The sequence below is a fragment of the Phasianus colchicus genome, chromosome 3 (genome assembly GCF_987193195.1).
Source record: "Phasianus colchicus chromosome 3, bPhaCol1.hap1.1, whole genome shotgun sequence".
NCBI classification, from domain to species: Eukaryota; Metazoa; Chordata; class Aves; order Galliformes; family Phasianidae; genus Phasianus; species Phasianus colchicus.
Window position 1 is genome coordinate 94133008 of NC_143438.1, and position 27741 is coordinate 94160748.

The 27741-nt window shown below is 52.7% G+C and overlaps 2 protein-coding genes across 8 annotated transcripts; both read left to right on the plus strand.

Annotated features, from left to right (window-relative positions):
* The first annotated feature begins 2460 nt into the window (after positions 1 to 2460).
* On the plus strand, positions 2461 to 7746 carry LOC149918769 (feather keratin 1-like). 3 transcript variants are annotated; one of them, XM_090138370.1, is made up of 2 exons: positions 2461 to 2918; positions 7666 to 7746. In XM_090138370.1, the coding sequence occupies exons 1-2, from the start codon at positions 2640 to 2642 to the stop codon at positions 7744 to 7746; spliced, it is 360 nt and encodes a 119-aa protein (XP_089994496.1). In that variant the 5' UTR covers positions 2461 to 2639. The 3 variants fall into 3 exon arrangements, with proteins under 3 accessions (XP_089994496.1, XP_089994497.1, XP_089994495.1); XM_090138371.1 differs by having other exon boundaries at positions 2461 to 2890; positions 7683 to 7746; XM_090138369.1 differs by having other exon boundaries at positions 2620 to 2901; positions 7670 to 7746.
* Positions 7747 to 12230: 4484 nt separating this feature from the next.
* Positions 12231 to 21156, plus strand: LOC116241238 (feather keratin 1-like). Of its 5 annotated transcripts, none has more exons than XM_090138136.1 (2): positions 12231 to 13260; positions 21011 to 21156. In XM_090138136.1, exons 1-2 carry the CDS (start codon positions 12982 to 12984, stop codon positions 21089 to 21091), a joined length of 360 nt encoding a protein of 119 aa, XP_089994262.1. In that variant the 5' UTR covers positions 12231 to 12981; the 3' UTR covers positions 21092 to 21156. The 5 variants fall into 5 exon arrangements, with proteins under 5 accessions (XP_089994262.1, XP_089994263.1, XP_089994259.1 ...); XM_090138137.1 differs by having other exon boundaries at positions 12231 to 13232; positions 21028 to 21156; XM_090138133.1 differs by having other exon boundaries at positions 12962 to 13243; positions 21015 to 21156.
* Positions 21157 to 27741: the final 6585 nt, after the last annotated feature.

A 27741-nucleotide genomic window follows, 5' to 3' on the forward strand; every position in this document is an offset into this window, starting at 1 on the left:
GACAGCCCTCCCCTGCCTACTTGGAAATCTCCAGGGTGCGACCCAAGCAGGAATGACACAAAACAGGCAGCCTCCTTTCTCCCAGCTACCGCCTTCCAACATCAAGGGGCATCCAGCCACCCATGCGGCACACCCCGTGGGGAAGACAAGAGCTAAAGGCTGGCTAACCAGCTGCAACGAGCTCAGGGAGGGAACAAATGCAGTGCAATCCGAGAATACCCTAGGATGTTGGAAGGGACCCACAAGGATCACTGAGTCCCACTCATGCCTCCACAATGCACCCTTTAAAATTTAAGTGATGAATCTGAAGGCATTGAACAAACTTTTACGAAATCCAACATCCATAGTGCTTCTGCACTGCCTTAGGAAGCCTGTTCCATGCCCTCTGCCCTCAGGTGCAGAACCACATTTGAAAAAAGACTTTCAGTTGGACTTGTGAGGCAACAGTTCACTCAACGCTTTCTGTCTTTGCCCATAAATGTGCTAGGCGTTTTCCCCAAAAGCCATATGGAGGAAAACTCTGAAAATCTTTGCAGAAGTCCTTAGAAATTTGGCCTACTAGGATCCATTGCTGAACAAGATGGGTAATCATCTCATGAAAGAAGTGCCATCTTCTCCCATCTGGGATACCCAGAATGCCCAGGCCAGGCTTCCACGGCTGCTTGGAATTGGCAACTCCTCTAACAACAAAGACACAAACCATATTGCACAAGTGCCAAGCCATGATCTCACTGACTCCTCTTCTGTGCTTTGCACACAGAATCTTCCGCATACTCTGACACAAACGTGCCAAATCCCTCCTTTGGCCTCCAGGACTCTCACTTGGAACGTGCCACCAGTGCCAAATGGACGCGTCCTCAAGGATGCAAAAAGGCAGAGTTGCTGGAAGAACAACACGTAACACATGACGCGCAACACTACGTGATGCAAGAGCAGCATGCAGCATTGAGAGGAGATCCCTAACACTCCACAACTAAGCATGAGGAACTTACCTCCAGCTACACAGGGAGCCCTCCAACATAAGGCTCTGGGCACAGGCCTTCCATTAGCTGCTTTCAGTCCACATCACTCTGCACTTGTCTAACCCACGTTGGCTCAACTTCTGGATGAGCGTGGCATGGGAAACTGTCTCAAATTAGACAAGCATACAAATGTGGAACGGGGAATATTGGAAGAGATCGTAACCATTATCCCTTCTGTGGGCCGACTGCCTCCCATCAGGGCCCCATCCAACCCGGCCTTGAATGCCCCAGGGACGAAGAATGCACAAGTTGACTGGGCAGCCTGTGCCAGGGTCTCACCAGCACCCGAGTCAAGAATTTTTCTTCCTTACATCTTAACCAAATTTCTCCTCTTTGCGTTAAAATGTTCTAACAGTATCAAATCGTGTAAAAAGTTGGTTCTCCCCCTGCCTGTAAGCTCCCTTCAAGTACTGGAAGGCCAACTCTATTCTAGGCTGAACGAGCCCAACTCTCGTAGCCTTTCTGCACAGCAGATGCACTCCACGCCTTTGATCTTCTTGGTGGACCTCCACTGGACCCACTCAGCACAGCTCCCTCAGCATTCCTGGGTGAAACTCAGCAGGCCTCACACACCTTGGCACATCCAATTCAACAGACCCACTTCCTACTTTGCCCCATCTTCTCCAGAAATGTCATGAAGTGGCTCGTGGCTGCATCATCCATTAACACAAACAGCAATAAAGGACCCCAAAATCTTAACTCCACAAGTTGACCTCCTCTGTCTAAATATACTAAAACCACCACGGATGGCCCAAAGCTGAAACGGCAAAAAACAGCCTGTCTCCTTTCTCCAAAACACAGTTTTCAAAGCAAAAGGGGAACCAACATCTTGACACAACACACCCAATGCAGAAGACAACGACTAAGCTCAAGGAAAGCAGATTAATTCTAGGGCACGCAGGGAGTGCAGTGCAGTGCAACTAGCAGCGTCTCAAGCCAAACGCACCTGGGAATCACAGAACAGCCCTCGAAGGATGCCAAGAATGGGGCCTGCACCTCACCAAGTGCCACAAACACGACTGCATGAGTAGCACAGGATGGCATCACTAAGGACACCACATCACTCCTCCAAAGCTGAGGACAAGCCTTCCCACATCTTCCATGAGATGCGCCTTCCTCATCACTCCAGTCACACTCAGAAGTGCTGACAGGGTCAAAGGATCAAATCCACAACACCAGGAAATGGAGTGGAAGTGTTGTGGGGAGACAAGAGCACACCACCTCATGACTTCACAGGGTTTGGCATGCGTTCTGCATAATACTAGCATGCGCAGAGGCTCTCTCCAAGCCCTCGGGCACTCACACAGCAGCATAAAAGCCGGCCCTGAGCCTCGCTCCTTCACACACTTCTCCTGACACCTTCTCCTCTGCACTCCTCTAGGTAAGCATGTGAGCTGCTGCCCTCCTTTGCCCACCCCACCTGGCTTGCTATCCACAACCCCTTGGACCCAAGACTCTGCAGCCCTTCTGCCTCCCCAGGAACAATGATCCCCACAACCCCAATCCCCAACCCCAACCAACTTGCTCCCTGGGCCACACCCAGCACAGCTTCTTGTGTCCTCAACAACCTCCATTTGCCCAACACCCTCTCTTCCAGGGACCATCCACCCCACAACCATGTCCTGCTACGACCTCTGCCGCCCCTGTGGACCCACCCCGCTGGCTAACAGCTGCAACGAGCCCTGTGTCAGGCAGTGCCAGGACTCCCAAGTCGTCATCCAGCCCTCCACCGTCGTGGTCACCCTGCCGGGACCCATCCTCAGCTCCTTCCCCCAGAACACCGCCGTCGGATCCTCCTCATCAGCTGCCGTGGGCAGCGCCCTCAATGCCCAGGGAGTGGCCATCTCCTCCGGCGGCTTCGGCTTCGGAGGCCTGGGCTGCTACAATGGCGGGAGAGCCCGCTACCCCTGCTAAGGGCCTGCACCCACACCCCGACACCAACCACCTGCACCCTGCAAGGAGCCTCATGCACTGAGCTCACATCTCTGTGTCACTGATGGCACATGGGCTCACCTGCCATGGCTCCTCTTTTCATGGCACAATAAAAAGAAGCATGGAACAACTTCAGACCAGGCTGCCTGGAAACATGACTGCTTAAACTTTCTTCTTTCCTTGCACTTGAATTTGTGCTCTTTCCACTTGGCGATCACCAAGTCGATCCTTCCTTTCAGCGTGTTTTCCACAGTAAATTTCTCATACGTGACAGCCTCAGATTCCTCCTCTTCATTCCTTTGCATGATGCCATTTCCACTTCCTCCGCTACAAAGACGTGGCTCTAGAAACCATCATGTCTGCTACAAAAGGGCCCCAAAACCTCCTCTTGCAACCGTGTCGCCAACAAAGAGCTTTGATAGCCAGCAGGTGGCCTTCATCACATAAAAACTTATCAACACCTACACAAATAAACTCTTGGGTACATTGAGGCTCTTCTGCCATGCTCTCTCATACAACATCTCTGGGCTAGCACACACTTGACTCCTTTTTTTTCCCTGGCAAGATTCTCTCATGTTTACAACAAACACTGTCACAGAATCATTTCTCTTATCGGTGTTTTCTTTACCTCTTATAGTACAGCAGTCCTAGTCAAGCCCAGTCAGGAATAGCAGGCTGTCCATAATCACTTCCAGTCCCCACACTCAGGCTCTTAATGAAGACTCTGCACTTCAATCTGTTCACTTCCTAGCTTTGGCCTATACAGCTATGAACTCACCACATCAGGACTCTGTGTCCCTCACCTCAGACCACCAGACCCTGCAGTCATCCACTTTTAAGGACAGCGCAGTGCAAACTCACCTGAGCTGATTGTTGGCAGTTTGCTTACGAGCATGTCATGGGAGGAAGCCTCAAAGCCTTCCCTAAAGGCAAACTCACCAAATGTCACTGCACCGCCTCACGATTAAAGCCGGTCACTTCCGTGTTGAAGAAACTCAGCGGGGGTTGTATATCCGGGCTCTCCACTCCCACCATTTCTTTGTCAGTCTGTGTTTGGCAGCACTTCCTGGGAGGATTTCCTTCACCTCCTTCCCACTGACTAATGTCAAGCCAACCAGCCTGCGCATCCTCACACCTTCTCTCCTCATTACCGTCATCTTTCTTACACAATTGATATCAGCATGGCCAACACATCAGACCCTACCCATTCACGAGTACAACCAAACTTTGGTCCTTAGACGTATGCAAAGCCTTCCTGTTTGCCTCAAACCAAAGCACTCTTTTTCTCTATGATAAACTAGAAAACAATCTCTTGACCAGGGGCAGGACAACCAATTAATTTAGCCTTCGGATGCAAATGTCATCACAACCTTTGTAGCCCTCCTGCGGAAACTACTCCATAGTTTCACATCCTTTTTGTGTTGTGGAAGTCAAAATTAAACACAAGGTTTGAGGTGAGGACTGAGCAGCACAAAGCGGAGTGGGACAATCCCTTCCCTGTTTCAATTACAGTGCAGGGCTCGATGCACCCCAGGCTACAGTCAGCCCTGCTGGCTGCCAGGGCACACTGCTGACTCAGATTCATCTTGCCATCAAACAGAACCTCAAGACCTCTTTCTGTGAAGCTGGTTTTAACTCTCTCCTACCCAAATCCTCAAATGTCCAGGGCATTCTGGAATCAGATGCAGAATCCAGCACATCCTCTTCTTCAACTTCAGGCCATTGGTGATGGCCCAGACTGCTGGTCTCCCAGGAGCTCTCTCCAAGGCATCCCTATTCCTGAAAGAGTCAACTGCTCCTCCCTAGTTATTGCAGTGCACAAACTTCTCACTTTGTGCGCAGCTGAGCCAGCGTCCAGACCATTTAGTACAACATGGAACAGAACAAACTCAAAAATGGAGTTCTGGGGAATCCCACAGCCAACTGGCCACCCGCCTGATGTAACCACATTTGTAAAAAGCCTTGGAATTGGACTTTGGGGCCAATAACTCACTCAACACACTATGTCTTTGTCTAGATATGTGCTGGGCATTATCACCAGAAGAATATGGAGTCAAACAGCATGAAAATATACATATAAATACAGAGAGACATTATACCCATTAGGTTTACTTCTTGAACTAAATGGTTGATGTTCTCATAAAAGAATGTGCCATCATCTCCAAAGCAGGATGCCTAGAATGCTCAGACCAGGCTTCCACAGCTGTTTGGAACGGGCAACTCCTCTAACAACAAAGACACCAACCACACTGCACAAGTGCCAAGCCATGACCTCACTGTCAACACTGCTCCTTTCCTGTGCTTTGGCCACTACTTCCGCGTGCCGTGGCACGAAGGTGCAACATCGCTCCTTTGGCTTCCAGTGCACTCACTTGAAAGGTGATGCCAGTGCAAAATGTACATGACCTCAAGAAAAGGACGCAAAAAGGCTAGAGCTTCTGGAAAAACAACTCATACCACATGTGGCACAATTACAGGGGATGTAAGACCAGTTTGCATCCCAGAGAAGAGATTCTTAACACTCTGCTTAGGGGTGAGCATGACGAGCTTGCCTCCAAATACACTTGGTGCCCTCCATCACAAGGCTCTTGTCCCAGGCCTTCAGCCAGCTGCTCTCAGTCCACCTCGCTCTCCACTTGTCTAACCTATGCTGATTCCGCTTCTAAAAGAGCACAGCATGGGAGACCAGCTTAAATCAGGCAAATACAGAATCACACAACGGTGCAGGTTAGAAGAGAATTTAACCACCATCCCCTCTGTGGATGGATGGCCCCGCATGATCATGCTGACCAGGGCCTGGACCAAGCAGGCCTGCTGTGCCACTGAAGACGAAGAATCCACAAGCTGAATGAGCAGCCTGCGCCAGACCCTTACACGGCCTGAGTCAAGAATTTCTTCCTTACATCTTAACCAAATTTATCCTCCTTACGTTAAAATGTCCTATCGCAATCAGACCGTGTAAAAAGTTGCTTCCCTTCCTGCCTTTAAGCTCCCTTCAAGTACTGGAAGGACACACTGAGGTCTCCATGAGCCAACTCTTCTCCAGGATGAGCAAGCCCAACTCCATCAGCCTTCCTTCACAGCAGATGCGCTCCAGCCTTTCGATCTCCTTTGTGGCCCTTCTCTAGACCCACCCCGCACAGCTCCCTCAGCACTCCTGGGTGACACCCAGCAGGCCTCACACACTCAGGCACACCCAGTTGAACAGCCCCTCTTTCTACTATGTTCCATCTTCCTCAGAAACTCAAGTACTGCTCACCTCAGCAGCAAGCCACAAAGCACTCACCTCAGCTGAACGAGGGCATGCCTTGCGCTCCTCAGCTGTGCCCTTCACCTCATGGCCTGCAGGGGCTCATGACTGCAGGCCCGTGCAGCATGGATGACTCTAATTTCTCTATCGAATCTCCACATCCACCTTGTAACTGTCAAAGCCTATGCAGAGAAATAATAGCTTCAGCCACTGACACTCAACTCAGCAATGATCCCACAAGCTCTGCTTCAGCCTTCCAGACCATCCCACTCCTCTTCAGCTCAGGGCTTGCTACCTCTGAACCCGGACTGAGAGGACTGTGTCCAGCTCACACAGACAGCGCTCCTCAGCCTCAATCAGCTGCAATCCCCACGGATAGACCTAAGCTGAAACTACACAAGAGATGCAGGAACCCCATTCCCAAACAAAGCCTTAAAAGCACAAAGGCAACCAAGATGTCAATGCAGCACAGCCAATGGGAAACGGAAGGGCAAAGCACATGGAAAGGAAATAGGGATATAGGCTGACAGCAAGAAAATGTTATGCAAGGGATAGGGTCTCATGCCAAACGCACACAGGAAGCCCAGAGCAGCCTTCCCAGGATGCCAGGAAATGGGGTCCCCACAACACAACACAGTCATGAGTGCCTGACCTCATCCCATGTTCTACACCTCTCCCATGCTTCAGATGTATCTTCCAACCAACCCCATGAGACACGCTTTCTGTATAAATCCACCAAAACACTCACTCTCACTAAAAACTGCCAACAGGGTCATAGGATCAAATCCACCACACAGGGAAATGAAAAGGGAGAGTAGTGAGAAGGCAAACATGCTCCTGCTCATGACAGACCAGCCACTGGCATGCAACAGTAGTTCAGTGCACAATGCTGCCATGCGCAGAGGCTCTCTCCAAGCCCTCAGGCACTCACACAGCAGCATGAAAGCCAGTCCTGTGCCTCGTTCCCTCACACCCTTCTCCTGACACCTTCTCTCCTGTGCTCTTTCAGGTGAGCTGCACCCCAAGCTGCCCTTCTTTGGCCACCTCACCTGGCTTTGCTCTCCATTCCCCTCTGCCCCCAGACTCTGCAGCTTTTCCACCTCTTCTCTGCCATGCTCCCCACAACCCCAAATCATGCCTACTCGCTGCTTGGGAAACCAACGGCTTTGCTCCCCTCATCCCCCAACACCCTCTGCTTACACAACACCCTCTCTTCCAGGGACCATCCACCCCTCAGCCATGTCCTGCTACGACCTCTGCCGCCCCTGCAGCGGGGGACCCACCCCGCTGGCTAACAGCTGCAACGAGCCCTGTGTCAGGCAGTGCCAGGACTCCCAAGTCGTCATCCAGCCTCCTGCCGTGCTGGTCACCCTGCCGGGACCCATCCTCAGCTCCTTCCCCCAGAACACCGCCGTCGGATCCTCCTCATCAGCTGCCGTGGGCAGCGCCCTCAACGCCCAGGGAGTGGCCATCTCCTCCGGCGGCTTTGGCTTCGGAGGCCTGGGCTGCTACAATGGCTGGAGAGCCCGCTACCCCTGCTAAGGGCCTGCGCCCACACACCGACACCAACCACCTGCACCCTGCAACGAGCCTCACGCACTCAGGAGGCACCACTGTGTCACTGATGGTACAGCAGCTCATTTGCCATGACTCCTCTTTTCATGGCACAAAAAAAGCAAGCAGGGAACAGCGTCAGACATCATGCTGTCTGAGAACATGAGTGCAGAAACTTCCTTCTGTCTTTGCTTCTTAAATTGTCCTCTTTCCACCTGGTGATCACCAAGTGGATCCTTCCTTTTAGTGTGTTTTGCTCAATAAAGTTCTCATGCATGCTGGCATCACATCCCTTCTCTTCATTCCTTTGCTTAATGCTCTTCCCACATCACTCACTGCAACGGTATGTCTCTGGAAATGAACGTGTTGGGTACAAAACGGCCCCAGGACCTCCTCTCGTTTCCATGTCTCTTAGAAGAGCATCGGTGGCTTGCAGACGGCATTCTTCTCATCACATATTATCTGCACCTGTACAAAGAATGGTAAATGGTACTATTGCTCTGCTTGAGTCCAGGCAGGAATAGAAGGCTGTCCACAGTCAGCTCCAGTCCCGTCACCCAGGCTTTTAATGATGATACTGAACACCATTGGCCTCACTTCCCGCTCTTGCCCGAAACAACTATGAACTCACCACATCAGGACTCTGTTGTACTCACCTCAGAACACCAGATCCCTGCGTTCAGCCACTTTATAGACCACCTCAGCATCCATTTACCTGCACAGATCACTGAGAGGATGCCTATGAGCACACCATGGGAGAAAACATGAAAGCCTTTTGTAAAGGCAAAGTCACCAAATGTCACTGCACCCCCCTATGTGCAAAGCCAGTCACTTCAAAGTAGAAAAACGCAGGGTGGTTTGCCCTTTCGTGCTCCCTATTTCCACCACTTCTTAGCCAGTCTGACTTAATCCCGTGACAGTTACCCACACTGAGCACTCCCCATCATGTTCTTCTTCCTCTTGCATATAGCAACACATTCCGGGATTTCCTCTTCACTTCCCCAGCAGCACAGGCCACTGTAACAGATATCTGTTTTGCCACTCTTCCTTCTTCCATCTCCTTCAAGATAGCAGAGGGGTGAGCTATGTCCGGAACATCAGAAGCCCCTCCCAGGCACTGGGACCTTTCTAAAACAAATGATGTCACCCTTGCAAGGACATCTCATGCCTCCCTCAGCATCCATGGGTGTGGTAGTGAGGGTCTGGCGCCCGGAAGATATCGCGTTGTACGGGAAGACAGGGTCCCCCTCCCGATAGCCAATAGCGTTCAGTGCCCAGGTTATATAAGGCTGTTTCTCCCGCCAATAAACGCCATTTGCCGTCCACCACATTGGTGTCAGCGAGCCGATGGACCGAGCGACCTGGGATTGGTCGCCGTGCCGTTCCCGAACCAGGTCGCCACGCCTACGATAGGCAACAAGTGGTGCCGAAACCCGGGATTGTCGCCTGGACAGGTGAACGGCGGCCGGAGCGGCAGGAGCAGCCCGGCGGGGAGGACGCTCCCGGACCAACAAGGAGGATGGAAGTCCTTGTGAAGGTCGTATTGCAGTTAGATAAGCAGTGGGGTATCGATTGTAAGCCCAAAGATTTTATTCTCGCTATTGCGAGGCTTTTGCGAATTGGGGTCATTGACCAGCCGGTGGATATTCTCCACCCCGAAGTGTGGGATAAATGCACTAAAGCGTTAACTGAGGAGACGATGTCCTCGGGCTGTGGGAGAAGCCTAGAGTCGTGGGGGAGAGTCGCGCGGGCCCTGCGCAGGGCCATGCGGGAGCGGGAGAGCTGGAGGGCGGCAGAGAGCCGTTTGTTGGCCACCCCGGGACTGGGAGTCGGGGCGGCCACGCGGACTTTGCACCCCTCTGACGATGACATGTCCTCTCAATCGAACCCCGACCCGCCCACGGAGGGACAGAAAAGTGCTAAATCCTTCTGGGGTGGGTTAATCGAGGAGGCCAGGGCTGCCGCGGAGAAATCGGAGCCCGAGGAAATTTGGGCTCGACCGCCCCCCTATGCGCCCGAAGATGGCGCCGAGCCAGGAGAGGGAGGGCAGGGGGAGGACACCCTTGGCGGGAACATCGAGGAGGTGTTAGATGAAGGCGGTGGGAGCGACCGGGAAGGTGAGGGGAGCATGAGTGAAGGGTGGAAAGCCAATCAGAGCGGCCGTCTGAAGAAATGCCACTGTGGGGCGAACATCCCGCTGGGCAGAGGGCGGGACGAACCAAGAGGGAGGGAGCGGCCTGCCCGCAAGGGAGGCGGGCGGGGCCGGAGCCTAACAAAAAGGTACGAGAAACCGGAAGTGGGCGCTCAGTCGGGCTCTGACTCCGGATCAGACACTGGCTGCGACGAGTGGTTCGCTATTGACTTAAACTCGGAGGAGGAGGGAATGAATACGAACAGAGTTAAGAGCCGAAATAGTCCCATCCAAATTAAAGAGAAAACGTGAGGGGGAGAAATCCCTCTTACAGACTGGATAAAAATAAAGATTGCATGTGCTGACTGGGCCCCATTGGCCACACTAGTGTTCCCAGTCCGGGTGATGGATGAGGGACAGAGGGTCCACTCGCCGATAAACCCTAGGGATATACAAGCAATTGTTAAGGCAGTTGCAGATAAAGGGCTTAACTCAGCTATGGTCTCCACCCTTATAGATGGTGTTTTTGGGGGAGATGATATGCTCCCATTTGACATAAAACAAACCTGTAGACTAATTTTTGATGGAGCAGGGATGATTGTTTTTAAACAAGAATGGGAAGATAACTGTGCAAGACAACTAGCTCAAGTAACTGGGGCGGATCACCCACTACATGGTTCCAGCCTGCAACGGCTGATGGGTACAGACCCAACAATGATTACCTCCCAAGCACAGGCCCTGGGCCTCCAGGCCCATGAAGTTATGACAACTACTTGTGTGGCCAGGGATGCTATTTGCACAGCCTCTAAAGTTATTGTTAAGCCATTGCCATGGTCCACCATAAGACAAAATGGAAGTGAGAGCTTTACACAATTTGTAAATTGCCTCCAGGCAGTAGTTGACTCCTCGACCCTGCCTGCGGAAGCGAAAGGCCCGGTTGCCACCAAGGCGGCCCACAAGAGCGTGCCGGCCACAGGCAGCGTGACCAGCCCGGCACGGTGGTGCTGCACAAGATCCACCGCTACTGGAAATCCATGGAGCTGCTGATCTGCAAGCTGCCCTTCCAGCGCCTGGTGTGCGAGATCACACAGGACTTCAAGACCGACCTGCGCTTCCAGAGCCCAGCTGTAGGTGAGCGAGGCCTACCTGGTGGGGCTCTTCGAGGACATCCAGCTCACCTGGCGCATCCATGGGGAGTGCACCTGAGGCCACAGCCAATCCCCCTTTTTCTTCCGATTAACATCATGTTGGTAGAGCACCAACAACTGTTATAAGAATGTTCTTGTTCAGAGCACCTTATGTTTTCTATTCGAGTTTTCTATTGAAGATTGTTCTATTTGAGTTTTCTATTGAAGATTGTTATATATTGTTATATTTTACCTAATTTAATTGTGCATAGGGAGGGGGGATATGTGGTAGTGAGGGTCTGGCGCCCGGAAGATATCGCGTTGTACGGGAAGACAGGGTCCCCCTCCCGATAGCCAATAGTGTTCAGTGCCCAGGTTATATAAGGCTGTTTCTCCCGCCAATAAACGCCATTTGCCGTCCACCACATTGGTGTTAGCGAGCCGATGGACCAAGCGACCTGGGATTGGTCGCCGTGCCGTTCCCGAACCAGGTCGCCACGCCTACGATAGGCAACACATGGGTAGAACCAGGCGGACCTCACAGCCTTGGCCACGTCCTCCCTACTTCACTTCATCTTCTTCAGCAACACACACTAATCTCCTCAGCTGCAAGCCGCACAGCACTCACCTCAGCTGAATGGGGGCATGAGAAATGGTTTAGTGGCTCGTGCTAGCAATGGTGCTGGGAGGACAGTTGGACTAGATGGTCTTGTAGGTCCTTTTCAATCTTGGGATTCTATGATTCTATGCTTCTATGCCCTGCAACCTTCAGCCATGGCCTTGACCACATGGCCTGGAGCGGCTCACGGCTGCATCCCCGTGTAGCATGTATGCTTCCAATTTCCCCATGGAATCTCCAAATCCTCATGGAAACCATCAAAGGCCATGCCTTTGAGAAATGGCCTCAGCCAACTGACATTCCACTCACCAATGATCCCTTAGTGTCTGCTTCAGCCTCCCACGCCAACACCCTTCCATTCACCTCGGGGCTTGCTACCTCTCAGCCAGGCCTGAGAGGACAGTGTCCTGCCCTCACAAACAGCCCTCCTCTGCCTAAAGAAGCTACAATCCCCACAGAGAGCCCGAAGCTGAAACTACACAAAACACGCAGGAAACCACTTCCCAAATAAAACCTTGATAGCAAAAAGGGAACCAAGGTGTCAGAGAAGCAGACCCAATGGGAAAGAGAAGGGCAAAGCACATGGGAAAAGAAATGGGACGAAAGCAAGCAGGGAGTAAATGCAACACAGGCAATAGAGTCTCCTGCCAGACACATTGGAAGCCCAGAGCAGCCTGCCTAGGATGCTGCAGAATGGGATCCTCACCACACAACGCAGACACAAACCACCCAACATCAATGATACGCCGTGACCTTACTCCTGAGACCACAACTCTTCCACGCCTTAGATGCATTTTCCAGCCACCATCATGAGACACACCTCCCAAATAAATCCAACACAATATTCATTTTCCCTTAAAAGTTGCCGACAAGGTCAAAGGATCAAATCCACAACAAAAGGTAATGAAAAGGGAGAGCTGTGGAAGGCAAACACACCCCACCTCATGACTGGCCAGGCTGTGGCACGCAAGAGCTGCTCACTGCACAATGCCGCCATGCGCAGAGGCTCTCTCCAAGCCCTCGGGCACTCACACAGCAGCATAAAAGCCAGCCCTGAGCCTCGCTCCCTCACACACTTCTCCTGACACCTTCTCCTCTGCACTCCTCTAGGTAAGCATGAGAGCTGCTGCCCTCCTTTGCCCACCCCACCTGGCTTGGCTATCCAAACCCCTTGGCCCCAAGACTCTGCAGCTCTTCTGCCTCCCCAGAAACCATCCTCTCCACCAACCCTAGCCTCAACCCCAACCAACTTGCTCCCTGGGCCACACCTAGACCGGCTTCTTGTGTCCTGAACAACTGCCATTTGCACAATACCCTCTCTTCCAGAGACCCTCCACCCCACAGCCATGTCCTGCTACGACCTCTGCCGCCCCTGCGGACCCACCCCGCTGGCTAACAGCTGCAACGAGCCCTGTGTCAGGCAGTGCCAGGACTCCCAAGTCGTCATCCAGCCTCCTGCCGTGCTGGTCACCCTGCCGGGACCCATCCTCAGCTCCTTCCCCCAGAACACCGCCGTCGGATCCTCCTCATCAGCTGCCGTGGGCAGCGCCCTCGATGCCCAGGGAGTGGCCATCTCCTCCGGCGGCTTCGGCTTCGGAGGCCTGGGCTGCTACAATGGCGGGAGAGCCCGCTACCCCTGCTAAGGGCCTGCGCCCACACCCCAACACCAACCACCTGCACCCTGCAATGCGCCTCACGCACTCAGGAGGCACCACTGTGTCACTGACTGCACGTGGGATAGATCAGCAGCTCTTCAACCATGGCTCTGCATTCATTACAACAAAGAAGCAAGCAGGGAAGGGGACCAGACCACACTGCTTGCAAACTGCGCCTCTGACAAATTCTATATCTTGAACGTTCTTCTCTAGGTCCTTTTCTTTCTCTGCAAGAATGCTGATGGTCATGCTACATGCACTTACGGCCACGGCTTCTTCTCTTGCTGCTCCTTTCCTTTCATGTATTTTCCTCAATAAAGTTCTCTTGCATGCCAGCCTCTCAATTCGCTTCATCCTTTCTTCAGCACTTCACACTTCTCCCACTCCAAAGACACGGCTCAAGGGTCCATTAGGATGGCACCAAAGGGGTCCCATCACCTCCCCTGCCAACAGTGGTACCAACAAGAACTGTTGGGGCATCAACTGGGCTTCCAGCACATCAAGCAACATCTATGCTTGACCACACAAAGTCTTGGGCACACCAAGGCCCTTCTGCCCATGCCTTCTGAAACTACCTTTCCATGGCAGCACACCCCAGCAGGATACTCCCACGCTGACAAAAAAAAAGCAGTCACAGAATCCTTTACACGTTAGAGAATTGTTAGTGACAACACACTACTACTGCCCTGCTCAAGTACACTCAGCTCCAGCGGTCAGACAGGGAACACAGCCAGACTTTCAGCACCTCAAAGGACAGGGACTACACAAATTACTCTGCGGGGTAACCTGTTCCACCGCTTGCCCCCCTCACCCTGGAAAAAGCTCCCTTTCTCTTCCAAGGAAGGTTCCAATTCAGTGCTGTCCACCTTCCTTTCTTCTGGCAGCAGACAGTAATGCAAAAGGGCTGGCTCTCTTTACATCCTTCCCTAACATCTGCGATTTATACGCAAGGAGAAGATCTACTGAGAACATCCCTGTGTCCCAGCTCAAAACTGCCTGTTCTCTCAGCTTCTCCACGTCGTAAGGAGGCTCCAGGCCCATCAGCACTGGGGAAGCCCTGCACTGGAACTGCTCCACCATATCCATGTCTGTCTTCCTCCTGGGAAACTTAAGCATGAACCACCAGCACTGAACAGAAAGAAAAGTACATCCTCCAGTGTGCTAGCGATGCTCTTCCCAAAGGCCTTCTGGAGAATGGGGAACTCTTTTGTCACAGGGCTGCAGTGCTGCCTCAACATCCCCTTGCTCGCCAGCAGTAAAACCTGGTCCTTCTCAGCAAAGCTGGCTGCCACCCTCTCATTTTTCTTGCTCCATGTTACTGCTTCCCATCTGCAGCACTTCACTTTGCCCCTTCCGCTACCTCATGGCGTCCCTGAGGTAATACATATAACCCAGCCCCTCCACATCTTTCAAAAGGTGGACTATACACCGGGGGCATCAGCTGCTCCTTCCCATCTTCTAGCATTTGCAAACTCACTGGGATCACTACCATCACCCAGCTTTTTAATGCAGGTGCTGAACAGTGCTGGCCTTACTACCGAGTCTGGACACAATCACAACACTTCACCGCACTGCTGCATTCAGCCACTTTCAAGCCCACCCCAGCGTCCACTTGGACAGTTTCTTTGGGATCGTGTCATGGGAAGAAGCCTCCTGAACGCAAGACAATCAACTGCCATGTCTCCCCATCATCCACCGGGCAGATCACTTCACTACAGAAGAAACTGAGGTGGCTTTGGAAATCCACTGCTTCCTGCGAGGATTTCCTTCACCTCCTCCCCAGAGACTAACATCAGGTCAACCAGCCTGAAGTTTCTCACCGCTTCCTTCTTCGTTTCTTGAAGGCAGGAATAGGAAGACTCTCGAATATTCTTCACAAAGCACTTCCATCATGAACTTTCACAGGGTCAACAGAAAAGAGCCTTACGAAGACAGCAGACGCATCCCTCAGCATTTGTGGGAGAAACTCATTAGGTCCTAGAGGATTCCTCACACCCAGTTGCACTTCCTACTCATCTTATCCATGAACAAAGACCTGTGGGACAGCCTGCATCAAGTCACCTTGGCTGAGCAGAGGCATGACTCGCCTTCGATCCACCCTATGGTAATCAGACATCACTGCAAGGACCTACCTGTTGCAGCCCCAGGAAGCATGCAGGCCTTCGGCACCATTCTGACACATCCAAATGTTTTTCCGAGCACCAACCATTGGGCACAAAAGTGGCAGTGCTCCTTGACACTCAACTCAATTAAAAACAATTAAACGCTATGGCGCAACACATTTCCCAGTTCTTCCGCCACTCTTCAGTCTCAGTGCCTTTCCCACATCCCACCAGGCATGTCCAAGGATGGCACTCTGTCAGACCAAAACCCACGCTTTCATCTTGATGACCGCAGGTAAGGGTGGCATGCAGAGAAGACACTGGGACCTTTCTGGGGGCATGGCAGAATTCCCAACACCAGCAGTCTTGTCAGCTGTGACACAGCCCCGCAGGGACAGCATTCTGCTCTGGCAAACAGCCCTCCTCTGCCTGCAGGGACTGCCCGCCCCAGGCACACAGCAGGCGGCCTCCTTTCTCCAGGCACACCTCTGCAGACACCAGGGGCAGCAGCAACCCATGCTGAACTCCCAGGGAAAGAGAGGAGCTGCAGACTGCTTAGTGAGGTGGGACAAAGGCAGGTGTCATGGTTTTACGTTTTTTGGTTTTCAGTATTCCACAGCAGAACATCATGTACTGGAATTCAAGTGTTAATGCTCCAATTCCAGGTACCTATCCCTATACATTACGGAAGTCATGGGACCTGACCCTTCCGGGTGGGGAGGTCTCTTACTGCCTGGCAGTGGGTGCTGGAGGGTGCTTTCCCAGCCGTTCCAAGCTTTTCAGCTTCGACTCGGTCTCAGGAACTCTCTCTCTCCGATCTTATTTATTAGTCTCAATTTCAATTCAATTGTATTATATTGTGTTATCTTGCATTCCGATATCATAGTTAGTAAAATAAGTTTTCCTCCATAGATTGTTGCCGCTGTTTTTTTTCCTCCCTTCCTTCCCTCCCATTCTGTGGGCCAAGGGGGTGGGGGAGCAGGGGCCTACAGCCCCCTGTCACAGACATAGATCCCTGTCACGGGCATAGATTGATCTAGTTAACTCCGTGACAGCAAGGAAGGAGGGAATGTGATTCCAGAGGACCAAGTGCAACAGGCAAAGCTTTGAAGCCTGAAGCAGCCTTCCAAGGACGCCACAAGATGGGCTACCCACTTTGCAACACAGCCACAAATGACCACACACAAGTGCCATGCGGGGACCTCATTCCTGATAAACACAACTCACGCTTTCAGCACGCTTTGACTCAAACACCATTCCCACTTAAACACTGACATCAGGGTTAAAGGAACACAACCACAAGACAGGGAAAACAAAAGGAAGCGTTGCGGAAAGACAAAACCACATTACCACATCACCGGTCAAGTTTTGGCATGCAACAGCAGCTCGCTGCACAATGACCAGGCCTTGGCAAGCGACAAAAGCTTGCTGCACAGTGCTGCCATGCACAGAGGCTCTCTCCAAGCCCTCAGGCACTCACACAGCTGCATAAAAGCCGGCCCTGAGCCTCGCTCCTTCACACACTTCTCCTGACACCTTCTCCTCTGCACTCCTCTAGGTAAGCATGTGAGCTGCTGCCCTCCTTTGCCCACCCCACCTGGCTTGGCTATCCACAACTCCTTGGACCCAAGACTCTGCAGCCCTTCTGCCTCCCCAGGAACCATGCTCCCCACAACCCCAAGCCCCATCCCCAACCAACTTGCTCGCTGGGCCACACCCAGCACAGCTTCTTGGGTCCTCAACAACCTCCATTTGCCCAACACCCTCTCTTCCAGGGACCATCCACCCCACAACCATGTCCTGCTCCGACCTCTGCCGCCCCTGCGGACCCACCCCGCTGGCTAACAGCTGCAACGAGCCCTGTGTCAGGCAGTGCCAGGACTCCCAAGTCGTCATCCAGCCCTCCACCGTCGTGGTCACCCTGCCGGGACCCATCCTCAGCTCCTTCCCCCAGAACACCGCCGTCGGATCCTCCTCATCAGCTGCCGTGGGCAGCGCCCTCAATGCCCAGGGAGTGGCCATCTCCTCCGGTGGCTTCGGCTACGGAGGCCTGGGCTGCTACAATGGCTGGAGAGCCCGCTACCCCTGCTAAGGGCCTGCGCCCACACCCCGACACCAACCACCTGCACCCTGCAACGCGCCTCACGCACTCAGGAGGCACCACTGGCTCACTGATGGTACAACAGCTCATTTGCCATGACTCCTCTTTGCATGGCACAAAGCAAACAAGCAGGGAACAGCGTCAGACCATGCTGTCTGGGAATATCAGTGCAGTAAATTTCTTCTTTCTTTGCACCTTATATTGCGACCTTTCCACTTGGCCATCACCGAGTGAATCCTTCTTTTTAGTGTGTTTTCCTCAATAAAGATCTCATGCATGCCAGCCTCCGATTCCTCTCATCCTTTCTTCGCCCAATACTCTTAACACCTCACCCACTACAAAGGTATGGCTCTGGAAACCATCATGCCAGGTCAAAAACAGCCCCAAGACCTTCTCTTACAACCATGTCACCATCAAGAGCACTGGTGGCTAGCAGAAGGCCTTCAGCACATCACGTGGCATCTACACTAGCCCAAAGACAGACAAATAGTACTCTTCCTCACCAGCAAGCACCAGGCTTTTTTAGAACCGCTTGCAAAACGCGCACCATGGCTTATACTCCGCCAGTTTTCAGAAACCTCTCCTCATTACCACTACTTTGCAAAATCAGCAAAACCACCACATCAGACCCTCCCTATTCTAGGGTGAAACCCAACAGCACCAGTGCATTTCAGCACAGCCTTCCTGTTATCCTCAAAAACAAGCACTCTTCACCTCTGTGACAATCTGGAAAACACTCCATCTCATGACCAGAGACAGTACAAGCCATTAATTTACCCTTCAGTATGCAAATATCACCATAATCACCTCACGTCTGCAGCCCAGGACAGTCACGGTGCATTCCGTTTTCCCTGGAAATAGGCAAATGCTCTTTGGGAACAACAAACGCTGGGCAGGAAAATAACCTCAACCCTTGACACTCAATCTGAACACCGTGTTTCACCAGCCTGCCTTTTCTGACAGACCCACTCACCCTCGGCCTCTTGTCACCCTCACAGCTCATCCCACATCTCACCAACCAGCCCAGCAAACCCCCATCTAGCAGTGTGCCATCCCCACCTCCGCACTGTGAATGTGCGTGATTTCCCCCTAGAAAAGGGCATTCCAATGCACTGCGCAATGCCACCGTTTGGGGAGCATGGCAGGAGTCCTGACATCACACAGCTTGCTAGCAATGAACCAGGCGTGAGAGGACAGAGTCCTGCCCCCACAGACAGCCCTCCCCTGCCTACTTGGAAATCTCCAGGGTGCGACCCAAGCAGGAATGACACAAAACAGGCAGCCTCCTTTCTCCCAGCTACCGCCTTCCAACATCAAGGGGCATCCAGCCAGCCATGCGGCACACCCCGTGGGGAAGACAAGAGCTAAAGGCTGGCTAACCAGCTGCAACGAGCTCAGGGAGGGAACAAATGCAGTGCAATCCGAGAATACCCTAGGATGTTGGAAGGGACCCATAAGGATCACTGACTCCAACTCATGCCTCCACAACGCACTCTTTGAAAATAGATCTAGAAGGCACTGTCCAATGTTTCTGGAAATCCAGCAGCCATAGTGCTTTTGCACTGCCTTAGGGAGCCTGTTGCATGCCCAATCCCTTTGGAACAGAACCACATTTGAGAAAGGACTTTCAGTTGGACTTGTGAGGCAACAGTTCACTCAACGCTTTCTGTCTTTGCCCATAAATGAGCTAGGCGTTTTCCCCAAAACCATATGGAGGAAAACTCTGAAAATCTTTGCAGAAGTCCTTAGAAATTTGGTCTACTGGGATCCATTGCTGAACAAGATGGGTAATCATCTCATGAAAGAAGTGCCATCTTCTCCCATCTGGGATACCCACAATGCCCAGACAGGGCTTCCAAAGCCGTTTGGAATTGGCAACTCCTCTAACAACAAAGACACAAACCATATTGCACAAGTGCCAAGCCATGATCTCACTGACTCCTCTTCTGTGCTTTGCACACAGAATCTTCCGCATACTCTGACACGAACGTGCCAAATCCCTCCTGTGCCCTCCAGGACTCTCACTCGGAACGTGCCACCAGTGCCAAATGGACGCGTCCTCAAGGATGCAAAAAGGCAGAGTTGCTGGAAGAACAACACGTAACACATGACGCGCAACACCATGTGATGCAAGAGCAGCATGCAGCACTGAGAGGAGATCCCCAATACTCTACTAGTAACCATGAGGAACTTACCTCCAGCTACACAGGGAGCCCTCCAACACAAGGCTCTGGGCACAGTCCTTCCACCTGCTGCTTTCAGTCCACCTTGCTCTCCACTTGTCTAACCCACATTGGCTCAGAAGATGTCATGAAAGGGCTCATGGCTGCATCGTCCATTTACACCCAAACCGATGAAGGACCCCAGAATCAACTCCACAAATTGCCCTCCTCTGTCTAAATATACTATAACCACCTTGGATGGACCGAAGCTGAAACAGCCCAACACAGCCTGTCTCCTTTCTCCAAAACACATTTTTCAAAGCAAAAGGGGAACCAACATCTTGGCACAACACACCCAATGCAGAAGACAACGACTAAGCTCAAGGAAAGCAGATTAATTCTAGGGCACGCAGGGAGTGCAGTGCAGTGCAACTAGCAGCATCTCAAGCCAAACGCACCTGGGAATCACAGAACAGCCCTCAAAGGATGCCAAGAATGGGGCCTGCACCTCACCAAGTGGCCACAAACACGACTGCATGAGTAGCACAGGATGGCATCACTAAGGACACCACATCACTCCTCCAAAGCTGAGGACAAGCCTTCCCACATCGTCCATGAGATGCGCCTTCCTCATCACTCCAGTCACACTCAGAAGTGCTGACAGGGTCAAAGGATCAAATCCACAACACCAGGAAATGGAGTGGAAGTTTTCTAGGAAGAAAATAACACCCCACCTCATGATTTCTCATGGTTTGGCACGCAAGAGCTGCTCACTGCACAATGCCGCCATGCGCAGAGGCTCTCTCCAAGCCCTCGGGCACTCACACAGCAGCATAAAAGCCGGCCCTGAGCCTCGCTCCCTCACACACTTCTCCTGACACCTTCTCCTCTGCACTCTTCTAGGTAAGCGTTCACCCTGCTCTCCTCCTTCTCCCACTCCACCTGGCTTTGCTATCCACAATGCTTTGGCCCCTAGACTCTGCAGCTCTACCTCCTCCCCAAAAGCCATGCTCCCCATAACCCCAAGCCTCTACTCCTTGCTCCCTGGGCCACGCCCAGCACAGCTTCCAGGGTCCTCAACACCTTCTGCTTACCCAACACCCTCTCTTCCAGAGACCCTCCACCCCACAGCCATGTCCTGCTACGACCTCTGCCGCCCCTGCAGCGGGGGACCCACCCCGCTGGCTAACAGCTGCAACGAGCCCTGTGTCAGGCAGTGCCAGGACTCCCAAGTCGTCATCCAGCCTCCCGCCGTGCTGGTCACCCTGCCGGGACCCATCCTCAGCTCCTTCCCCCAGAACACCGCCGTCGGATCCTCCTCATCAGCTGCCGTGGGCAGCGCCCTCAATGCCCAGGGAGTGGCCATCTCCTCTGGCGGCTTCGGCTTCGGAGGCCTGGGCTGCTACAATGGCGGGAGAGCCCGCTACCCCTGCTAAGGGCCTGCGCCCACACCCCGACACCAACCACCTGCACCCTGCAAGGAGCCTCGCATCCCAGTGATGCACATCTGAGCCATTTGTGCCACAGGGGCTCACCTGCTCCTCAGCCATGGCTCTTCATTCATGGCACCACGCAAACAAGCAGGGCAGGGGACTAAACCACACTGCCTGGAAGCACGACCTGTGCAAATGCTTCTCTTCTCCTCAGCCCTTCTCTGCATCGTTCTGCTGCTCTGGAAGGTGGCTGATGGCCATGCTACACACACTTCAGCATGTGGCCATTTCTTTTGGTGCTCCTTTCTTTTCATTTCTGATCCCCAATAAAGTTCTCATGCATGCCAGCCTCATATGTTGTTTCTTCACTGGATGCACTTCTCATCTCTCCCACTGCCAAGGCGAGGCTCAAGACGTCATCAGGGTGGGTCGGAATGGGTTCTGTGAAATTGCTGCCCAGTGGATAGCTTCTTCAGCAGCAGCATCACAAATTCCTGCTGGGCTGAGCTGCCTATCCATTTATTGGCCACCATGTACTTGCTGATTGATGGTGCTCCTCCCAAAAGCAGGAATTCACGTTGCCCTTTCTGATACCTCATGACATTCCTCTCTGACCCACACTGCAGCCTCTATACAGAACTCAGAATATTGACATGACCATCTCCTGCATGAGCTGTTCCTCCCCATTTGCTGCCATCTGCAAACTTCCTTTGGGGTCATTCTGTTCCATTACCTCACTCTGCAACATGGATCTCAGGCAAGGCTGACTCCACCACCAAGCCTTGGGCTACCACGCTCACACAGCGTGCAGCATAAAAGCCGGCCCTGTGCCTCGCTCCCTCACACCATTCTCTCGATGCCTTCTCCACTGCCATCCTCCAGGTGAGCCTGCACCCCAATACATTTCTTCCCCTGCCCCACCTGGCCAAGCTATTCACACCCCCTCTGACCCAGATTCAGCAGCCTTTCTGCTCACAAACAGTCACACTCCCTGCACTCCACACCACGCCTCCACACTACCTGGGAAGCCTACAGCGGTACTCCTCAAAGCCAGAGCACTCTCCGCTCACCCAACACCCTCTCTTCCAGGGACCCTCTACCCCCACAGCCATGTCTTGCCACAAACTCTGCCACCCCTTCCTTCAACTCCTTCCCACTGACTCATGTCAGGCCAACCAGCCTGCGGACCCTCACACCTTCCTTCTTCATTTCTTGAGGACAGGAGTGGGATGAAGCTCTCCCAGTTTTCTGGAACCTCCCCTCATTATCGTGACCTTTCTAAGATAATTGTCATCAGTGCAAAGAAGACATCGGAGAGGACCCTCAGCTTTTGTGGTTGCAACACAACAGGTCCTTTGGACTCAGAATCATGGAATCACCAAGGTTGGAAAAGACACTCAGACAAACTTTACACCTTTCACCAATATTTCCCACTAAACCACGTCCCTCAGTACAACATCTAAATGTTTCTTCAACACCTCCACGGTCAGGGACTCCAGCACCTCCTTGGGCAGCCCGTTCCAGCACCTCATCGTTCTCAGAGAAGTACTTCCTAATGTCCAAGCTGAATCTCCTCTGGCACAACTTGAAGCCATTCCCTCTAGACCAATCGCTAGTTACACGGGAGAAGAGACCAAGCGCCACCTCACCACAACCTCCTTTCAGGTAGTTGTAGAGAGCCATAAGGTGACCTCTGAGCCTCCTCTTCTCCAGATGAAACAATCCCAGCCCACTCAGCCGCTCCCCATAAGACTTGTGCTCCAGACCCCTTACCTGACATTCTCCTTCTCTGGACACGCTCCAGGGCCTCAATGTCTTTCTTGTAGTGAGCGGCCCAGAACTGAACACAGCACTCGAGGTGCGGCCTCACCAGGGCAGAGGACAAAGGGATGATCACTTCCCTGCTCCCGCTGGCCACACTACTTCTGATACAAGTCAGGATGCCTTCTTGGTTATACGGGCACACTGCTGCCTCATTTTCAGTTGAGAATCAACCAATCCCCCCAGGTCCGTTTTCTCTATGCAGTCTTCCAGCCGCTCTGCCCCAAGCCTGTAGCGTTGCCTGGGAGTGTTGTGGCCAAAGTGCACGACCCGGCACTTGGTCTTGTTGAACTTCATCCCACCGGCATCAGCCCTGAGATCCAGCACTGCTCTGTAGGGACTTCTTTCCCCTTGTCTTGTACTGCTGAAGCTGAAGGTGAGCACAGTACTTGAGGTGAGGCCACACCAGCACAGAGCAGACTGGGACAACCGAGTCTCCCACTGGCAGTCCTCATCTCAATGCACCCCGTGCTATGGTCAACCATTTAGGCTGCCAGGGCACACTGCAGACTCAGAATCAACTTGCCATCAAACAGAACCTCCTGACCTCTTTCTGTGGGGCTGCTCTTAAGTCTCTCATCCCCAAATACCCAGATATCTCCTGGATATCTCCATTCCAGCTGCGGGATCAAGCTCTTGCTCTCATCAACCTTCATGCCATTGATGATGGCCCAGCCCTCTGGTCTCTCAAGAGCTCTCCCAAGACCTCCCTAATACTGAGAGAGTCAACAGCTCATCCCTAGCCATTATCATCCAAAAACTTCTTAATTTGTATGCATCTGAGTCCTGCATCCAGATCATTTAGTAAAACATGGAAGAGAACAGATCCAAAAATGGAGCTCTGGGTAATCTGACAGCAGACTGGTCACCTGCCCGATGTAACCAAATCTAATAAAAGCCTTTGAGTTGGACTTGGGAGCCACCAGTTCACTCAATGTATTAAGTATTTTTCTAGATATATGCTGGAGATTTTCTCCAGAAGAAGTTGGTGGAAAACACTAAGAATAACTTTGATGAAGGTCACAGAAATTATGCCTGTACGGTTCCCTTAGTGAACGACATGGGTTTTCATTTCAGAAAAGGAAGTGTCATAATTTCAAAACCAGTATACCAAGAATGCCCAGGCATGGAGATTTGGCAACTCCACTGGCAACAAAGACACAAAGCATAGTGCACAGATGCCAAGCAATGACCTCACTGTCAACACTGCTCCCATTCTGTGCTTTGGCCACTACTTTCACGTGCCCTGACTCAAATATGCAAGAACACTCCTTTGGCCTACAATATTCTCACTTGAAAGGTGCCGCTGCTGGCAGAAGCACATGTCCTCAAGAGAAGGACGCGAAAAGGCAGAATTGCTGGAAGAACACACATCCCAGGACTGCCAAAACTATGTCATGCAAGAGCAGCACGCTGTACAATGCTGCCATGCGCAGAGGCTCTCTCCAAGCCCTCAGGCACTCACACAGCTGCATAAAAGCCGGCCCTGTGCCTCACTCCTTCACACCACTCTCCTGACACCTTCTCCTCTGCAAACCTCCAGGTGAGCCTGTGCCCCACTGCTGACCTTAAACCCGCCCGACCTGGCCCAGCTCCCAGCACCCCCTCTGCCAACAGCCTGAGTAGCCTTTCTGCTTCCCCACGGCCACACTGCCCACAGCTCCACATCGCGTCACCCCACTCCCTGGGAAGCCCACATTACTGCTCTTCTACCCCCACAACACCCTTGGCTCACCCAATACCTCCTCTTCCAGAGACCCTCCACCCCACAGCCATGTCCTGCTACGACCTCTGCCGCCCCTGCAGTGGGGGACCCACCCCGCTGGCTAACAGCTGCAACGAGCCCTGTGTCAGGCAGTGCCAGGACTCCCAAGTCGTCATCCAGCCTCCTGCCGTGCTGGTCACCCTGCCGGGACCCATCCTCAGCTCCTTCCCCCAGAACACCGCCGTCGGATCCTCCTCATCAGCTGCCGTGGGCAGCGCCCTCGACGCCCAGGGAGTGGCCATCTCCTCCGGCGGCTTCGGCTTCGGAGGCCTGGGCTGCTACAATGGCGGGAGAGCCCGCTACCCCTGCTAAGGGCCTGCGCCCACACCCTGACACCAACCACCTGCACCCTGCAATGCGCCTCACGCACTCAGGAGGCACCACTGTGTCACTGACTGCACGTGGGATAGATCAGCAGCTCTTCAACCATGGCTCTGCATTCATTACAACAAAGAAGCAAGCAGGGAAGGGGACCAGACCACACTGCTTGCAAACTGCGCCTCTGACAAATTCTATATCTTGAACGTTCTTCTCTAGGTCCTTTTCTTTCTCTGCAAGAATGCTGATGGTCATGCTACATGCACTTACGGCCACGGCTTCTTCTCTTGCTGCTCCTTTCCTTTCATGTATTTTCCTCAATAAAGTTCTCTTGCATGCCAGCCTCTGAATTCGCTTCATCCTTTCTTCAGCACTTCACACTTCTCCCACTCCAAAGACACGGCTCAAGGGTCCATTAGGATGGCACCAAAGGGGTCCCATCACCTCCCCTGCCAACAGTGGTACCAACAAGAACTGTTGGGGCATCAACTGGGCTTCCAGCACATCAAACAACATCTATGCTTGACCACACAAAGTCTTGGGCACACCAAGGCCCTTCTGCCCATGCCTTCTGAAACTACCTTTCCATGGCAGCACACCCCAGCAGGATACTCCCACGCTGACAAAAATAAAGCAGTCACAGAATCCTTTACACGTTAGAGAATTGTTAGTGACAACACACTACTACTGCCCTGCTCAAGTACACTCAGCTCCAGCGGTCAGACAGGGAACACAGCCAGACTTTCAGCACCTCAAAGGACAGGGACTACACAAATTACTCTGCGGGGTAACCTGTTCCACCGCTTGCCCCCCTCACCCTGGAAAAAGCTCCCTTTCTCTTCCAAGGAAGGTTCCAATTCAGTGCTGTCCACCATCCTTTCTTCTGGCAGCAGACAGTAATGCAAAAGGGCTGGCTCTCTTTACATCCTTCCCTAACATCTGCGACTTATACGCAAGGAGAAGATCTACTGAGAACATCCCTGTGTCCCAGCTCAAAACTGCCTGTTCTCTCAGCTTCTCCACGTCGTAAGGAGGCTCCAGGCCCATCAGCACTGGGGAAGCCCTGCACTGGAACTGCTCCACCATATCCATGTCTGTCTTCCTCCTGGGAAACTTAAGCATGAACCACCAGCACTGAACAGAAAGAAAAGTACATCCTCCAGTGTGCTAGCGATGCTCTTCCCAAAGGCCTTCTGGAGAATGGGGAACTCTTTTGTCACAGGGCTGCAGTGCTGCCTCAACATCCCCTTGCTCGCCAGCAGTAAAACCTGGTCCTTCTCAGCAAAGCTGGCTGCCACCCTCTCATTTTTCTTGCTCCATGTTACTGCTTCCCATCTGCGGCAGTTCACTTTGCCCCTTCCGCTACTTCAGGACGTCCCTCCACATCTTTCACAAAGGTGGACTATACACCGGGGGCATCAGCTGCTCCTTCCCATCTTCTAGCATTTGCAAACTCACTGGGATCACTACCATCACCCAGCTTTTTAATGCAGGTGCCAAACAGTGCTGGCCTTACTACCAGCACTGTAGTAGTCTGGACACAATCACAACACTTCACCGCACTGCTGCATTCAGCCACTTTCTACCCCACCCCAACATCCACTTTGACAGTTTCTCTGGGATTGTGTCGTGGGAGGAAACCGCCAGGCCTTGACTAAAGGCAAGGCAATCAACTGCCACAGCCCCCCATCATCCACCGGGCAGATCACTTCAGTACAGGAGAAACTGAGGTGGCTTTGGAAATCCACTGCTTTCTGCGAGGATTTCCTTCACCTCCTCCCCAGTGACTAACATCAGGTCAACCAGCCTGAAGTTTCTCACGGCTTCCTTCTTCATTTCTTGAACGCAGGAGTGGGATGAGTCTCTTCCATTCTTCAGGAGTCACTCCTACTCACCAGGACCTTACAGGGTCGACTGAAAAGGGCCTTACAAAGACATCAGACACGTCCCTCAGCATCTGTGGGAGAAAGTTGTCAGGTCCTGTACACTTATGCACACCCAGGCGCACAACTTCCTCATCATCCCCAGCAACAAGCAGCAGGCATCTGCGGGACAGCCTGCATCAAGTAAATGTGGCTGAGCAGAGGCATGCCTCGCCATCGATCCATCCTATGCTATTCAGATGTCACTGCTAGGACTTACAAGTTGAAGCCCCAGGAAGCATCTTTGCCTCCAGCACCCTTCCAAAATGTCCACATCCTTTTCTGAGCACCTTACACTGAGCACAAAAATAGCACTGCTCCTTGACACTCAACACAGTTATCAACCCGAACACCATGGCTCAACACACATCCCATTTCTTCAAGTACCACTCACCCTCTGCCTCTCTTCGGTCTCAGGACCTTTTCCACATCCCACCGGGCAGCACAAAGGGAACTCCAGATGGCACTGTGTCACACCAAAGTCCAGGCTTTCATCAGGATGACCCCCGATAAGGGTGGATAAGGACCCTTCTGGGAGTATGGTAGTATTCCCAACACCATCAGCCGTGTCAGCACTGACACAGCCCAGCAGGGACAGCATCCTGCTCTGGCTGCCCACCCCAGGCACACAGCAGGCGGCCTCCTTTCTCCGGGTGCACCTCTGCAGGCACCAGGGGCAGCAGCCACCCGTGCAGCGCTGCTAGGGGGAGAGAGAGACAGGCTGCAGACTGCTTTGCCAGGTGGAACAAAGGCAAGGAAGGAGGGAAAGCAATTCCAGTGGCATCAAGCCCAAGAGGCACAGAAGATAGAGCAGCCTAACAAGGATG

Bases quoted from the DNA above. Each gene is read 5' to 3' on its own strand.
- LOC116241238 (XM_090138136.1), top strand. From the start codon at position 12,982: ATGTCCTGCTACGACCTCTGCCGCCCCTGCGGACCCACCCCGCTGGCT. The intron at 13,261-21,010 runs GCCCGCTACCCC...CTCAATGCCCAG, and splicing joins GCTGCTACAATGGCGGGAGA to GGAGTGGCCATCTCCTCTGG.
- LOC149918769 (XM_090138370.1), top strand. From the start codon at position 2,640: ATGTCCTGCTACGACCTCTGCCGCCCCTGTGGACCCACCCCGCTGGCT. The intron at 2,919-7,665 runs GCCCGCTACCCC...CTCAACGCCCAG, and splicing joins GCTGCTACAATGGCGGGAGA to GGAGTGGCCATCTCCTCCGG.